Source organism: Scophthalmus maximus, chromosome 21 (genome assembly GCF_022379125.1).
Source record: "Scophthalmus maximus strain ysfricsl-2021 chromosome 21, ASM2237912v1, whole genome shotgun sequence".
Taxonomy (NCBI): domain Eukaryota; kingdom Metazoa; phylum Chordata; class Actinopteri; order Pleuronectiformes; family Scophthalmidae; genus Scophthalmus; species Scophthalmus maximus.
Window position 1 is genome coordinate 8,829,990 of NC_061535.1, and position 17,177 is coordinate 8,847,166.

General features: G+C 48.9%; 3 protein-coding genes across 4 annotated transcripts; 1 reads left to right on the top strand and 2 right to left on the bottom strand.

Moving 5' to 3' along the window:
- Positions 1-240: 240 nt before the first annotated feature.
- Positions 241-3,156, top strand: fzd8a (frizzled class receptor 8a). Its single transcript, XM_035619641.2, has one exon. The coding sequence runs from the start codon at positions 725-727 to the stop codon at positions 2,468-2,470; it is 1,746 nt and encodes a 581-aa protein (XP_035475534.1). The 5' UTR covers positions 241-724; the 3' UTR covers positions 2,471-3,156.
- Positions 3,157-6,708: 3,552 nt separating this feature from the next.
- LOC118291502 (cytochrome P450 2F2) lies at positions 6,709-10,887 on the bottom strand. Its single transcript, XM_035619803.2, has 11 exons — positions 10,531-10,887; positions 9,942-10,101; positions 9,712-9,864; positions 9,444-9,604; positions 8,924-8,992; positions 8,680-8,784; positions 8,449-8,587; positions 8,284-8,369; positions 7,610-7,711; positions 7,341-7,482; positions 6,709-7,231 (listed from the first exon to the last, which is right to left on the bottom strand). The coding sequence occupies exons 1-11, from the start codon at positions 10,690-10,692 to the stop codon at positions 7,044-7,046; spliced, it is 1,467 nt and encodes a 488-aa protein (XP_035475696.1). The 5' UTR covers positions 10,693-10,887; the 3' UTR covers positions 6,709-7,043.
- Positions 10,888-11,462: 575 nt separating this feature from the next.
- On the bottom strand, positions 11,463-16,006 carry LOC118291510 (gap junction delta-4 protein). Of its 2 annotated transcripts, XM_047329985.1 has the most exons (4): positions 15,424-16,006; positions 14,432-15,199; positions 14,076-14,326; positions 11,463-13,415 (listed from the first exon to the last, which is right to left on the bottom strand). In XM_047329985.1, the coding sequence occupies exons 1-4, from the start codon at positions 15,485-15,487 to the stop codon at positions 13,323-13,325; spliced, it is 1,176 nt and encodes a 391-aa protein (XP_047185941.1). In that variant the 5' UTR covers positions 15,488-16,006; the 3' UTR covers positions 11,463-13,322. The 2 variants fall into 2 exon arrangements, with proteins under 2 accessions (XP_047185941.1, XP_035475710.1); XM_035619817.2 differs by having other exon boundaries at positions 11,463-15,199.
- Positions 16,007-17,177: the final 1,171 nt, after the last annotated feature.

The window sequence follows — 17,177 nt, forward strand, 5'->3', positions numbered from 1 at the left end:
GCTTGCAGGTCACCAGTCACCCTACACATCGTCCACATCACCGCCTGGTGCCACAGACACCGGCTGAGCAAATGTGATCATGAGCTGTAGTGTAACAAAACATTTGAGGTGAAAGAGAGAAGGGGGGGGGTCCAAATGATTGACACATGGGAGGCACCGCCCCCCGCGGCTCTGCGATTGGAGCCGCGGCTCCGGGGGCGGAGTCAGCCCGGCCGCCGTATATATTGTCACCGCGTCGTCGCCAGGCTGATGATTTGTATGGGAACCAGGATTAAGGTGGGACGAGCCGGCCGAATGTGGTCGCTGTGTTTGTGAAGAAAGAGAGAAGGCCCACGTTTTTATTTCCCACCTGGAGCGATCGGACAGCGGCACTTTGGGATTTTTCTTTTTCTTCTTTTCGAACAACCGAGCGTTGGAGGATAACGAGAGAGCAGCTTCCAGGAGAAAAAGGTGGATTCTTCTCTCAGCCATCTTGACTGCTGCCCGCCGCCCTGAAGGCTGCTTTCTCCTCCTCTCCTCCTCCTCCTCCTCCTCCTCCTCCTGCTGCTGCTCAGCCGAAAGTAAACACGGCTTGCGCACCGCTCGCAACTCCGTGCGCGATCCCCCGAGGAGCGAGATGGGCTCGCCGCGCCGCGTGTAACGGGACCGCGGCGGCGGAGCGGCTGAGGGGGGTTCTCGCCGTCGGTTCGGCAGCCGAAGAGGGGGGACGCGACGCGCCGGAGAGATGGACCTGTTTGGGATCCACCTGCTCCTCTCGCTGGCTCTCCTGCCCCGATCCAGCGGCACCGCGGCCAAGGAGATCACCTGCCAGGAGATAGCCGTGCCCCTGTGCAAGGGGATCGGCTACAACTACACCTACATGCCCAACCAGTTCAACCACGACACGCAGGACGAGGCGGGACTGGAGGTGCACCAGTTCTGGCCCCTGGTGGAGATCCAGTGTTCGCCGGACCTCAAGTTCTTCCTGTGCAGCATGTACACCCCGATCTGCCTGGAGGACTACAAAAAGCCTCTCCCGCCGTGCCGGAGCGTGTGCGAGAGAGCGCGGGCCGGCTGTGCGCCTCTCATGAGGCAGTACGGCTTCCCCTGGCCGGACAGGATGAAGTGTGACCTGCTGCCGGTGCAGGGCAACCCCGACACGCTGTGCATGGACTACAACCGGACCGACTCCACCACGGTCTCCCCCGTCCTCTCCAAGCCCACCAACCACCCGGGCAAGGGCTACAGTCCGCCCAAGAGCAAGCCTGGCAAACCCGGCGCGCCTGGGAAGTACAAGCCGCCTGCCGCGCCGTGCGAGCCGGGCTGCAAGTGTCTGGAGCCCATGGTGCCGGTGAACACGGACCGCCACCCGCTGTACAACCGCGTCAAGACGGGCCAGGTCACCAACTGCGCCATGCCGTGCCACAACCCCTACTTTACGCACGACGAGCGGGCGTTCACCGCCTTCTGGATCGGACTGTGGTCCGTGCTGTGCTTCGTGTCGACTTTTGCCACGGTCGCCACCTTCCTCATCGACATGGAGCGCTTCAAGTACCCGGAGAGGCCCATCATCTTCCTCTCGGCGTGCTACATGTTTGTGTCGGTCGGCTACATCGTGCGGCTGATCGCCGGCCACGAGAAGGTGGCGTGCAGCCGCGAGTTCGACGTGGAGCACATCCACTACGAGACCACCGGGCCCGCACTCTGCACCGTGGTCTTCCTCCTCATCTACTTCTTCGGCATGGCCAGCTCCATCTGGTGGGTCATCCTGTCCCTGACCTGGTTCCTGGCGGCCGGCATGAAGTGGGGCAACGAGGCGATCGCCAGTTACTCCCAGTACTTCCACCTGGCCGCCTGGCTCATCCCCAGCATGAAGTCCATCGCGGTGCTGGCGCTGAGCTCCGTGGACGGGGACTCGGTGGCGGGCATCTGCTACGTGGGCAACCAGAACCTGGACAACCTGCGCGGCTTCGTCCTGGCGCCCTTGGTGATTTACTTGTTCATAGGCACCATGTTCCTCCTGGCCGGATTTGTGTCCCTGTTCAGGATCCGCAGCGTCATCAAGCAAGGCGGCACCAAGACGGACAAGCTGGAGAAGCTGATGATCCGGATAGGCATCTTCACGGTGCTCTACACGGTGCCGGCCACCACCATCGTCGCCTGCTACTTCTACGAGCAGCACAACAGGCAGACGTGGGAGATCACGCACAACTGCTCCAACTGCCTGCTGGAGCGCGACCGCCGCAGTCCGGACTACGCCGTGTTCATGCTCAAGTACTTCATGTGCCTCCTGGTGGGCATCACGTCCGGCGTGTGGATCTGGTCCGGCAAGACGCTGGACTCGTGGAGGACGTTCTGCACCAGGTGCTGCTGGGGCAGCAAGGGCACGGGCGGCTCCATGTACAGCGACGTGAGCACCGGCCTGACGTGGAGGTCGGGCACGGCCAGCTCCGTGTCGTGCCCCAAGCAGATGCCATTGTCCCAGGTCTGAATGGGGAAAACAAAAGCCGCTTACGAGGACTGCTAATTGTTCGGGAGATAACCCATCCCGCCCTGTCTTAACCAATTTGCATAGTAATGACCCGCTGCTGAGGTGTGTGTGTGTGTGTGTGTGTGTGTGTCCCACTCCTGCCTCCTGAGCATCCACACACACACACACCTCTGTGGGGAGAAGTGGTTGAAACAATGTACCTGGCATTCACCGAGGTTAATTCCTCCCTGTGTGTATGTATTAGTGGCACGTGCGGAGGCTTTTTACGCAAACGGGGCATTACTTGTTGCGAGCAGGGCGACGCGCTCGTCCCCCCATGAGCTCCATTCAAAGAGCATTTGGCTTCTTTTTTTTCTATTCTTTTCCTCTCTTTTTTTTCTACCATTTTATCTACTATCTAGTGCCAGATAACATTGTCCAATTCAATCACATCAAAGACAGTTTAAATTAAGCCTTAACAGTGCCCAAGTATTTTGTACGGGTCGTTCGTTGTTGTTTTATTTTGTAACTTCCAATGTATTTATATGAGAAGAAAAAAAAGTTATGTAAAAGAAACCGTGTACATTTGTGTATAAAAGAAAACTTTATAAGCTATTGTAAATTTGTACAAAGTGTAGATGTCTCTTTTTTTGTGACAAAGCAAATATGACCTTTATTTTGGCAATAAAACATGTGATGAATCTTGAGGATCTGTGTAACTTTCTAGTGTTTTCCCAGAGCATGCAGGCACATTCTGTGGTTCCCTGTGGTCACCGTGTCGAGGATGGCAGCAGCACTAGCAGCTCTCCGAGAGTCCTGGCTAAAAGGGGAAGCCCTTTTAACCATCGCAGGCCGGTAATTAGAGGCAGGGGTTGAGCTGGAGCATCTCCATAATTGTTAAAAGTCCTCTTCACATGCCTGCCGAAGCCCGCTTTCTTAATTTAGTAAAAGAGGGAGTGGGTGAATGGGGGGTATAAATGCAGGGAACGGGCCCCTTTTCATCTGCAGAAACTTTGATCTTTCTTTTTCAACGGGCCCAGAATAAAGGTGGTGTGTATTAGGAGTGTCTGTCTGATGTGCCAAGGTTCCCCCTAAACGTCCCCATTTGGATGCTTTGATAGATGTCCTACAATTGAAAGAGCATTTTGGAACCCCTCTCTCTCTCTCTCTCTCTCTGCTTTTTTTGGGGGGGGATTGTGGATTTGTCAGAGCTGAAACCTGCCAGAGCCCCCTGCGTCTTGTGTTTGGTTTTTGTCCCTGCTTTTTTTTCCCTTCTTTTTCCTGCAGAGCCTGAATTGAAACATCTTCTTCTCCCTCGGCTCAAGCTGTGTCAGTGAGTGCAGGGGCCTTGACATGAATGATATTGAAATAGCAATGAAAGCCCCACAGGTGGTCCGTTCACATGATCTCACATCTTAGGAGCCCCTAATCGAGGCATCTTTTGCGACAAATGTATCTGGTTTGGTCCCAATTAACCCGATGCTCTGGCATAAGATGATACTCTGTAACGCCGCGGAGAAAATGCCTTTGATTTACTGGTCAATAGCGACAGTGTGCTTTGTACCTTCTGCTTTGTTCGGGCTTTTTCTTCTTCTTTCTTTTACACTCTGCACACTACAGATGTGAAACTCCCCAAAGCTTCTATTCGGCGTGGTGCAGACGTGCATCTGTTGGCTGTGCAAATCAGCCATATGGATCCTGCACCGCAGCTGTCAGCGAAGACACCAGGCGGTGAAGGTGTGCTGCAAGTGAGAGCAAAAAGGTCGGGGGGGGGGGGGTTTACTATGAAAAGGATGCGGCCCCTTGAGGTAGAGCGGTTCTGTTCCGTGTTAAGTGTTTGTGTGCAGCTACTGGAGATCATGTTAAGGAGTTTTAATCCCGTTGTTCGGATGCAAGTTTGACGGGTCATAAGAAAATGGATCATTTCTCAGTTACAGTTCTAAGCTTGGTGGAGACCAGCTGTTGGCATCATCCATTCTTGTTTGGTTTCTGTATTGTTGTTGTTGTTGTTGTTGTTTACTGGGTGTTCCCTCCAGTGTGCAGCTCCAAGCTCAGACTGCCTGCCCCATCGCTATGACACTGATGTGCAGCCCCACCTAGTGGTGAGAGCAGCACTGCACATTGTCTCCATCCTCCTGCGTAAAGCCCAACGTGAATGTTGGGCTGTATTGCTGCCTCCTCGTATGAAGGCAGACAGTGTTGTTCAAGCAATGGGAAATCACGAAGGGGACGTTGAAAAAGCAGGTTATCAGGCCGAGGTGCGTGCAAAAAGAGTTAACATGTCTATTCAAAAATACGATTCATAAAAGGCACGAATTAACTCTTGCAGCACCGCACCAAGCTGCTGCCTCCTGCACCGTCCGTTGGATGACCAGTGAGTGACATTTGAACTCGGCCCCACCCAACTGGAGCCCATCACCTGCTCAGGTACCTATTTTAGGAAGGGGCCAAACAGATGCAACGCATCAACATAGCTGTGTGGAAACGCGGACGACTTGAACAAGCTGATTTCATCTGTGTAACTTGAATGATGAATCGATGGATTAACAGGAGCCCGGGAGTAAAATCAAAAAATCCTATCAGAAACACGGGTTAATGTCTGGAAACAGGGCCCATGGAGAAATCGAAACGAATATTTTCACTTATATCCAAAGTAGAAGATGTGAAATGTATTTGTTGAAGCCATCAGCTGATTGGGCGCCTGCGGGGCCTAGACATGATAATCCTAGTCGTTATTCCACAGCAGGTGTCACCGCAGAAAGCACGGAACACTTGAACCTTGACAACAGTTAAGTCTTTAAACTAAGATCCAAACTTTTGTATTTGTTAAGATTCTTTTTCTTTTTTTCTTCTTGGCAGATTTAACATTCAAATAGCCTCCGGCGTACACACACTACCCCCACGGACCAACCGTCCGGGAACATAAAAGCAGCTCGTCCTGACCTGACTCCTTCACACACACACATTGTAATTGACAGGTAACGGCCCATTTCCTCCACTAAAGGGGCAGTTTGCAGGGGAAAGCAGTAAGAGGTGCTTCTCACAGACAGGGCAGGGCTCTCACAATTGTCGGGTGTTAACTGGTAATGGTTCCGGTCAAGTCTGAGTTCACCTCGAGTGTTTTTTTGCGGACGCATCGGAATCTTGCTGGGGCTTGTCCTCGACCGCCAGCAGTGGCCGGGAGAGCTTGGCGTTATCACCGGGCTCACGTCGCTGCAGAACCAAGTCACCGACACTTCACAAAACAGGAGGGAAACACATCCCCCTCAGACCAGGGCACAGGTCTAAGAACTGATCTCCACACGCAGCCTCCCCGTCTGATTGAAATGTCTTCTCTCTCGTGACCCCCGTGTTCAGCTGTGGGAGCCTCCCATGCGGGGGCGAGGAGGAGCATTCTGACATCACTTCCTGTCAAATATTAATGGCGGCGCTTGAAGAGAGGCGGACACAGAGGCCAGAGGGTGGCTGAGAGGCGGGACAAGAGAGAATCATTGTTGCTTTAAAAACATAACTTTTTGACATTTGAAATGAAATGGGGTGAAATGGGTTTTTTGTTTTTTTTAGCAGCTCTGGACTTTGACCTCAGTATGCACCTTTAAATGTGCGGTTTAAAAAGTGCAAACATGCGGCTACATGTGGGTTTTGTACACACGATGTTGGTTAGTGTAGTTTCTGTTTACTTGCCAGAGCGTATTTGACAGAGGAAGACGAACTATTGTACTACAGAAAAAAAGCAGAGTTTCCATGGTCGCGTTCTTCTATACATGAAGCATAACGGTGACCCTGGGGTTTCAGTGACCCCCTTTAGATTAATGGTGAGGCTGCTGACCTACAGCCCGGCCACTTTTATTCCCAGCCGGCCGTCTGAGACGCCAGATGTTGGAAAATGTAGGAGCTCAGCCTCCCTGAGTCGCGCCAGGCTGCATGGTTCCAGTTTCTCAGGGACGTGGACGTCACCGATGCCACGGTCAGGAGGAGGGTTGAGGTCAGTCCCTGACTTCTATCTCCTCAATTTCTTTGTATAATCCATAAGCATATTTATATGTTCTTTTTTTTATGCTATAAAAATGTGCCGTGTCTCTTATAAAGGTCAAATTAAAAAGTTGAAATGAAGAGAAAATTGAAAATTGCTGTCAGTGTCACTCATGTGGTGTTCCATCAATAAATACTGCACTTAAAAACATTCAAAATATCTAATTAACTAAGCTGTTCACAATTTTTTTTTTCAAAAGACAATGAATCCCAACTTTGTACAATCCTATCATGTTTATTTTAAAAAGCACATGTACTTCACGTTGTATGTCCAGTGTTGTGTAGAAATCAGGTCGCTCCAAAGAGTTGAAGCTTTTTCTTGTCACATTTTTCATGTTTTTGAAAATGACACCTTATTAAATGCGTTACCACCGTTTTACCACTTGGGGGAGGCATTACCCACATATTGTCCTTTCACCGCCACCTTTAGACAACACAATGCTACACTGGCAAGATCATTTCATCCATACAATAAAGAAGATGCCTTCTGCCTCCGTGGGCTTTACGTCTCCTCGGCCACTTGTGTCCATTTGGATTCACATCCTTCGTCCCTGCAGATAGTCTAATGTGTGGCCCTGAGTTGTACCTTCATGAGGTAAGGTTTGGGAGACAGAGTCACCCCAAAAACTGGCGCGTAGTCGGGCTCTCCGGCCTCCTCGGGCCAGATGAACTTGAACTTCCTCAGCAGGGTCACCGTGATGAGGAAGAGCTCCATACGAGCCAGACTCTCACCGAGGCACACGCGGTGACCTGGGGATGTAAAAGGTCAAATTAGTAAAACCAGCCAAAAGAGTTGTCCTTCAGAAAGAAGGCGCAGCACAAAGTGTTGGGGCTCAGGGAGGTCAGGGAGGTCTCGCACCTGCAGAGAAAGGCATGAAGGCCTCCGGTTTGACGAACTCGCCCTGGTCATTGAGGAAGTTGTCAGGGTTGAATTCGTGAGGAAATTTCCACTGTCCCTCCTCGCTCAGCACCGAGTCCAGGTTCTGGACGATCAATGTGCCCTGTGGAAAACAAGAGGGACGACTGTGAGAGCACCAAGGGAGACAGGCGGCAGAAGAAGTGCTTTTATTTATTTATTTTAAAAACAATGTATCTTTCCAACAAAACTGTCTTTTAGTTGCTGCCTACCCGTGGCAGGGAATATCCCATGAGCTCCGTGTCTGTGGTTGTAGAGTGGAAGACACTGAGAGGGACAGTGTTGGCCGTCCTCTGGACTTCATGGATCACAGCCTGGATTCGTAAAGATCAGACAGACAAATATGCGTGAATCTGCCATGGATTTCTTTCAAACAACATGAGAAGAAGCGAGACCCGTAGAATTGTGTCAGCAGCCGTGATCACGGCCCCGCGGCGTCTCTCTTCTGCCACCAGGCGTCGCCATTCTGCCCCCGTGACCCTCTTGAACTCTTCACCGACTTTTGGTTATTTCTTTCACGACTCTCGTGGACCTCTTTTGTTTCTCGCGGACTTTGACCGTGGTTTGTTTCTTCAGTTTAGTTCCTCGGTCTGCCTTGTCGGTGTGTCTCCTCACTTCCTTTCCTCCTGTGATTGTCTGCACTTGCTCCTCATGCGGTTCACCTGTGCTCCGTCCGCCCCGGCCCGCCCACCCCGGCTATGCAGTCTCTGTGATTCACGTCGTCTCCGTCAGTTCGTCTGTCATGACACGTGTTCTGTTCCTCCCCTGTGACGCGCGGGACTGTTCTGGATTCCCTCTTTTCCGTCTATGAGTTGGCTGTTTTTTTGCCTCGCAGCAGAGGAACAACCAAGAAATCAAAACCAAACAGTCTTAATAATGCACCTACCTGCATGTAAGGCATGTTGTGCCTGTCGCCGTAAGTGACGTGCGCCTTCTGCTCCAACGTGAGGTCTATCTCCTGCTGACATCTCTCTGACGGAGACAACATGAAACAGGTTCAACAAAAGCCACATTGACAGAAATCACAGATTGGAAAGAATAGCAGTCAGACCTTGTATGTGGGGGTAGGTCATGAGGTAGAGGAAGCCAGTGAGCAGGGTGTTGGATGTAGTGTCAGTGCCGGCAAAGTGAAGATCCAGAACGAAGAGGCTGAGTCGATCCTCGCTGAAAGAGGAACCGTCATCGCCTCTCTGGAATGAGAAGAGATTTTATTATTGTTAGTTGGTTCACTTCTTCGTTCTTCCTCTGTTATTTGAATACTTTACTTGTATGACGCACACACCCTATCCAGTTCATCCAGATAGCAGTCAAGAAAGTCTCGCGGTTGCCCGGGGACTCTGGTCCTCTTATGCTCCGCAATCAGGCGGGTGGAAAGTTTCCTACACGTCTGAGAAATCAGAAATTTGTGTCTTGTCATTGACCAAAAAGGAGGAAATGTTCCAGGATTCTATGGAATCAAAAAAGATAGCACAATTTTGCTCTAAGGGGGGGGGGGGATGAGATTTTAAACCAGACCAAGTACTAACCTCAATGTTCTTAAAGGCCTTCATGAATGGCAGCGGGAGTTTTCGAATCATGTGAAAGGAGTCATACAGCTGTGAAAGAAACAAACTGGGTTTTTCTTTTGTTGCAGATAGTTTTGGATTCAGTTTGAGGGTGAAGAGGGAAGAGGAGGAGACATCTTTCAACGTATCTTCTGTTTACAATAAGAGCTAGAACCATCCTGAACTGTTAAATAAAAAAATGGGATTTTGATTAAAAGCTTTACCAGATTCAAGTCCAAGAGGAACACGATTGTATCAATACAGGACCGATATGGTAATTTTCAATAGTCCCAACCAATAGTCTTTCAAGGCCTGTTTCAGTTCTGTCACAATCATTACTTTCTTTTATTTCTTTTAACATGTCGTCATCACAAACAGGAGGAGCATCAGGACGTCATGCGTTTCAAATAACGACTGTATCAATGACTTGATTCGGATGTCATTATCACTCCCCGGAGCAAAATGTCCGAATGGAATAGTGGTTCTGACAGACAGGACTCACCATAGCCCAGGGCCCATTAGCTATCTTGGAGTTTTCTTTGAAGCACTGAACAACCACTTTGATGAAGTCCTCATCATAGTCGTATCGTGTACCAAACAGAACCTGGCAGATGATGTTGGAGGCTGCGTTGTGAAACAGAACTTGGGGACTCAAGTTTGTACCTGCGACAGACGGAGCCGTGTTTATGTTACTGTAGCGGCACGTCACTGTGTAAATAATGTGCCGACTGTCGAAGAGGGCACAGAGAGTTCACCCACGGTTGTCGTACCAATGCTCTTCTCCAGTGTTTCCGCTGTGAACTGTATCTCTCCCAGAATCCTCTGCTCCATGGACTGCTTCCCCAGGCCCAAATTCCTCAAGGTCATCAGAGTGAAGCGGCGATGCTCCTTCCAGCCAGGGCCGTAGTCTGCCAGCACCATTGCTGCAACAGGCACGGATGTGGGCATGAATTTCTTACCTTCAGCGATCTTCCGTACTCGGTCCTTACCTCCGTCTTACCGTTCTGGGTGATGTCGCCGACAAAAATGTCTTGGGGTCGTCCGGCAAAGTCGGCAGCCTTAGTGACCATCGCCTCCTTCATGGCCTGCACCCCATTGATGACCACAGCTGGTTTGGGACCAATGAACAGGCTGTAGACGTTTCCATAGCGCTTCCTCAGCTATAGGAAAGGGGCCAGTAAGACGCGGTTAAAGTTATCGTTAAGCATTGGCAAATGCAGCATGCATCGGATCTTCCTTCCTCTCACAACGACGTAGATGATTTACTTTTTGAAGTCAGCGACTGAGAATATTGCCTCATCCAGCCTATTGAAATATTACAGGGTGAATCAGATTAGATTTTTTTCAGCCAGGCGTTTGAAATCACAGCACTGCTGAGCAAAAGTTTCTCCCAATAACCATAGTGGCCTACACATTCTTATCCAAATCTAAATATTGCTGTTGTGTCACTTGCCGTGAAGCAATGGATGCCTCAAAAAAATCGGAAGCCACTCTCATAGGGTTCTTCGAAAACGGTAGTAGAGTACAACTTACTCCGGTAGGAATGTGGCCGACGATGATGATCAGTCCCGTGTCAGTGTTTTTCTTACCCTCTCAAAGTCCTTCATGGGGTTGTCTAGGCTGAGGTTCAACAAGTTCCCCAGCACCGGCAGAGGAGTAGGTCCTGGCGGAAAGTTCTTGGGTCTCTGACATCTGAGACAGAGAATGAAGAAGACGACACAGAGCCACAGGAGGATGAAAGAGACCAACATGGTGGAATGATGGACCGTGCGGAGTTTGAAGAGGTCTCGGCGCTTAACTGGCTTTAAAAAAAACAAAAGAAGAAAAGAAGTGTTGCTCAACTCTCAGCCCTGCCTCCTCCCTGGCTGTTTAAATGTAAATGAGCAGGTAAACAGTTCAGACACGAGGAGAAACCCAACAGAACGAGCCCTGGCAGGTTTTCGGCTTTCCTTCTTCATAGGAAGCACAAGCAGCAGCATCAGACATACCTGTGACTACATGCATGTTGCACACATACATTCCCAGCATTCCAGTTTACATGGGGCAACCTGCACAGGGCCTGGAAAAACGGACCGGCAATGCTACGATTGCCGACGGAACAACTGCTGCTGGCATTAGCTCAGCTCGTTTCTCTGACAAGACCCAGACGTCTGATCACTAAAATCCTTCCTACGTTTAAATATATAGTGTTTCATCGAAAATGTGGCAGGATAAAGTGTATTTTGACACTTCTGGCAGACAGATACAATGCTGACACAGGACGCCCCTGATATGTGACCAAATGAAACCAACCGTCACCTTGATCAAAATTATAGTTACAATATAAAGTTTAAAACATTGTCCGAAACATTTGGGATCATTTAAGTAAACCAATGAACAAGTTGTATAACATTGTTACTTATTGAGTTAAGTGACATATCATAGCTTTAATTACAATAGCTGCAATATTCATCTATGAAATGGCATTGATATTCTACTAATGTGCGACAGCAAATATGTCTTGAGAGAAATGTAATCCTGCCTGAATGACATTTTTAATTCAACAAAATCAGGAAACATTACTTCTTTTCTTTTACAGTTTGCACATCTGCAACATAAATATCCCCTCACATTCATTGACGTCTGATTTAACCTTTTTATTATTATTATAGACACTCAAAGACTTGGGTAAGGTTAGTAACAAAATGGGGTTTGATGTTGAAAATGTCACCAGTGACATGGACCCCTGGGGGCCTTGAATGGGGTCCACAGTTCAATATTCCCCAGGTCCCTTCAGCAGGATAAACGCGCCCAGCTTGTCAGTAGGACTTGTATATCTGCATTTTAACATCCCAAAGCACCAAGAAACCTCTAAAGCAATGAAGTGCCACAGCTACTGTTGTGGTGAATATTACATTGGCGTGGCCAGAAATAAACAAAAGTAGGAAACCTTAAAATGTTTTAACAACAACAACAATTTTTCCCACAAATGAAATATTCATACATTTTTTTTTAAATATCACAAGTTTTAGGAAGATAAAAATATTCACATATTAAAAGTCATTAATCACAACACCAGATCCAACAATTTCAAGTTTTGGATTCCACATGGCAGCATTTCACAGTTTGCATCACTGGAGGGCAGCAACATTTCAAACTACAGTACTGATGAAGAGACCACAGCACAACGGACTGGCCCAAACAAGAACAGTTACAATAAAGTGCTTTAAAGAAATAATGTAATCTTATATGTCCCAGTAGTTTATGTAATATCAGTGATACTGATGAACAGCCATAACTATTACACATACAAGGATGACTTTACATTAGAGAGTCAGTGCAAAACATTAAAAAACAAGAAATCAAACAAAAACCATCATTTGATATGAAAGATGGGAAATTATACAAAATGTGTACGTATAAATAGCGATATAAGTGTGTAAAACAACACAGATTGTTCAACATTATATCATCAACATTGTCATTTACAGGATAATTGGCACCTGATGAAAATGATGAAAAATAAAATTTAGATTAAGATCATCCCCAGGTGGTTTAACAATATACCCAGGCATTAGAGGGCAGAACACCAGTAATCAACAAGTGTAACTGAGTCCAGCTTGGGTGAAAGTGGTTGTACGTCATCTCTTTTCCAGGGTCATTACGTTTACATTAAACACTGGGTGTATGGAGGAGGCGTGGCACCGTCAGACCTGCTGTGGTCCGATGAAAGCCTCCTGGTCTCCAGGCTGCAGAGCTCTGTGGATGGGTGTGAGAGACTGACGCCGGGAGCTTTTTGTCTGCTTCAAAGGGCCCACAAGAGGAGAAGGATCAAAAGCTATCCGTTTACACAAAGACCGGCCCCCTCAGCTATTGAGCGACAGTCCTATGGTGATGTTGCTGATTTACGGTGGGAGTGTGTCACAGTCCTGGGCTAGGATGTTCAGAAAAGGGGCTTACACCGCTGTCGAAAAAACCTGGAAGCCAAGGAAAATGGTTTTATTGCCATCATAGCATCTATGATTGACATGGGTCAGTGCGATGCAGGTGCAGCATCCACATGAGCAATTGAGCTTTGATCAAGGCGAAACCAAAGCCATCAGCAGGCAGGGTGGGGATATCCCGAAGGGCAACAGACAACGCTGCTCCTTTGCAGAGCTCCGCTGTGCTCTATTTCTAGTGTCAGTGTGTATGCACAGGCTTGTATTCCTCCTAAGCCCCACGAGGCCCTGAAATAGCGTGACAAGCCGTCTCCATAAATACAGAGCCCCTATGGGGGGGCATAATTGCTTTGTTAGCCTATGTGGGCTTTGAGGGACTTCAGTGTCCTTCACTTCTGACAGAGGAATCCTGTTCTTTTCTTTGAGCCCAGTTACAGCACCTTAAGCAAGACGATTGTCTTTCATTTGAGCCCAACCTTCTTCTTCCAGAAGGTCACCCAAATATCCAAGCACTGGGCCCAAGGGCTACCTGCATCCACTTTAACCCCCGTGACCTACACACAACAGAGAGGGTCTTTGGTTGTATCGTATAGAATGACAATGGTAGGGGCGGGTGTTTGTGTCTGTGGAACAAGTCAAGGCCTGCCTTTGTTTATGTACAGTCTGTCATTGTAGGTGGGGTGAAGCCAAAAAGGGAAGAAGAAACAGGTGGACTGCACTCTTTTAGATTTTCTCAAGGTTGGGATTTGCTCAGGGACACTTCAGGCAAGAGTGTCCGGTCATTCCTGACTTGTTTCGTCAAGAGGTTTTGAATTCATGACTTGAATTCTTGTCGCTTTGTATCCACTGAGCTGGAAAAGGCATGCTCCTCGAAGGCAATGTGATAAAATGGCATGATAAAAAAAAAAAGCAAACAGCAAACGTGATGAACGTACTGCTGTTCTGGATTCTCCTTGAGTGACAGTGCAGTCTGTTGTAAAACGAGGTAGAGAGCGTGGCAGGATGTCAGCTCCAACAGTTGCTGCCACTGTGTAAACCTCGGGGCATCGCAGTCTGTTTCTCATATTGCTGTCACACCCATTTGCCTCACTCTTACGTTTCAAAGTGACCTTGAAATAAAGTAGTCAAACCCACTCTGATCTTTTGTCCTGTCCATCATCATTGGCCTGTAGCTCTGCGCCGCTGCCCAGCTCCACCAGCGTATACTGACCCACCCTTCTAATACTGGTTGCTGCTGCTGTGGAAACCTCCCCGGTTGTCCCTGCTGATGCCGCAGGGGGCAACCCAAGGTCCCGTCTGGGAGGAGGTGGCGGTTTGAGTCGATTGCGTTTGCTAACACGGATGGATCTGGGTGTTCCCATCGGCTCTGGGGGACAGAGAGCCGCCTCACTGCCATTCCTTTCCAGAGCCTCCTCTGGGCAAACAGAATAGCCATTGTTCCCGTTTGTGTTGCAACCTGGGGGTCCTGGAGCGAGTGGGAGAGAGGAGTGCTCCAGACAAGATGGATCCTGACTTAAAGCAAGCATTCCCCCTCCGCTTCCTCGCCTCTTCCGGAACCCCCCTGACTGACCTGCTTCCCCCTCTAAATCCTGCAGAGCCAAGGAGGCATGTTTGTCCTTTCCCTTAGAAGCCCCCCCGCACGATAGGAAGCCTTGCTCTTCCTCATATAGTTTCTCCAGCGACATCTTCTTCTTGCTCTTCTGCCTCACCGAGCGCTTGATTGCGCAGATGAAATCCAACACGTTTAGGAAAAGGGACAGAGCGGCCACACCAAGCATGAAGTTGAGCATCAAAGTCTTCTCAGTGGGCCTGGAGATGTAGCAGTCGACCTGGGTGGTGCACGGTGGATGCTGGCACAGGAACCTCCTGGGGACGTAGAGACCAAACAGATAATAGTGAGCTGCTCCAAACCCTGCCTCCAGCAAAGTCCTAAGCATCAGATGTAGGATGTATGCTCCCGTGAAGTGCCGGGCCAAACTTCGCTCAGGTACCTGAGGCATCTCGTTGCCGTTCGTCTTGCTGAATGGCTCCTGGTGGGTCTTTAACAGTGGCATGTCTCTGACGTGGCCAGAGGAGTTCAGGTCCACAGTGAGGCCATTGGCCACCTTATGGACCACGTAGACGACAAAGATGAGGAAGGGCAGACACAAGGTGACGAGCTGCACCAGCCAGAATCGGAACAGGGAGATGGGAGAAAACAGATCGTAGCACACGTTGGCGCAACCGGGCTGAATGGTGTTGCACACGAATCGCTCCTGCTCGTCCTGGTAGAGAGGGTAACCAGCAAGGAGGAGCAGCAAGATGCGGAGGAGGATCATCACGATGAGCCACACTTTTCCTGAGAGTGAAGCACATCAGAATTTAAAAATGTGCTGATTTGACAGTGACTCGTGACTTAATGAGCGTAGCAGGTTTTCTTATAAACGCAAAAAAAAATCGTATACAACCACAACAAAAGCTGAAATATTCAAGTGCACATAAATAACACAATGATACCAAAGGTTTTTTTTCTATTTGATTAAGTCAGAAACCATCTAATCTCTGTCGGTGAAGTCAACTCACCCATCAAAGTGATGCTGTGATTGACGGAGATGAAGATGATCCCGGAGGCACTGGGTCCTGCCATGCTCCCACCTCCAGTCCCGGGCTACAGGGTAAACGAAGCCAGCACCTCGCTCCCTATCCAGCCACTATTCCTTCCACATACACCCTCTCAAGCCAGGGCCACAGTTGTTTCCAGTAGCATAATAACCCCCAGGTGGCCGCTCACAAGGTTTCCAGTGGCAGTCTGACACTCGATAGAGATGCAGTTAGGTCCTTCTTGGAAAATCCAGCCCGATCCACTCGGGTCTCTGAAACCAAGTAGATACTGCCCGTCTTACCTCTTGCTCGGTCCCCTGCAGACAACCGTCTGTCCTCAGACCACGGAAGACAGGAGCGAGCCCCATTGTGGGTCTATTCTTAACACACTTCCAAAAGCGCGTCGCCGTCCTGGCATCGCAGAGATATTTTGGTGCTGCTGGTTGTCCTTGCAGGAGAGGAGCGAGCCTCCTCACTTGCTCACTCTAAATTGCAGTATTAAGTTCTCAAGCACAATGGCAAGCATGTTCCGACTGGCAGCGCCATAAATAAAACCAAAAAAAAAACAAGCTCTCACTGTGAATCTTCGAGTGATAAATCAAGATAACACGTAGTCATACAGACTGGATTATCTCTCATGAAATGTAAGTAGGCAATAAACTGTACTTGCACACAGCCGGTGTCAGTTTATGAGTGATGGGGACCTAGTTTATTATCAATTCATAATGGAAGTTGGGTTCAATCATTAATCTGAGGTACAACACGAGTAAATCAACCAGCCACATTGACACTTAATTCCCAAATAGAGAAATTGAGGGGGGGGGGGGGGGGGACTTGCACCCATTTTCATCACAAAGGTAATCTATGAGACATATCTGCCTCTGACCTCACGGATTACTTTGCATGAAATGGGAGCGCGATTGCCCCTCTCGTGTGTCGTTTGGAGGCCGTGCTGACAATATTAAAACTTTCCTGAGGGAAGTTTTGCAGGCTCTTCCCCCTCCACCACATCTCCAGCTTCAGCAGTTGGTGTCATTTCCATGCACGCTAACGATCCTTTCATTTCAGACTGCTGGATATTCCCCCCCCCTTGGCCGGTACCTGCTACTGGGCCGATTTCCCGCCTCAGTCATTACCTGGCCGTCGACCTGATCCCACAGCGGGTCCCCATTCCCCCATTAGCGATGACGACATGAGCAAAATCATGTTGGTCCGTTGTAACTATAAAGCCTGGCAAGTTTATTTGAATGGTACATTTTAAGAGAAAGGCAATACAAGAAGATCATTATGACAGAAATGAATGAGAGTTTAAGAGTTAAAATTAGGGACTGACTACATGACTACACCAAAACCACTGGCTTGGCTTGTGCTTATTAACTTCACCGACTGAAGCCGAGTGCTGACTTTGAATTGTTCTTCCCTGTCTCCGAAAAACAATGACTGACAGTCTTGTCTTTGATTAACTGAGGGGAAATTCTGGCACATCCAATCATGGGTTTCTTTGATGCACTCGCTCAGGGCTTGTATGAGATAATACTCCTGCTCTAGTAATTAAACTGTCAAAATATGACGATAGGGCATTTTAAAAGATCAGATATGTCGTTATGGAATTATCTCCCGACCCTGTCGTTCCCATCAGCTCAGCGAAGCTGTACCGTCGCAGCACCACAGATGCCTTCCCATGTAAGAGGTGTAAACCACCTACGATACTTGAGTGGCTGCCCAGTGTTTCTAGG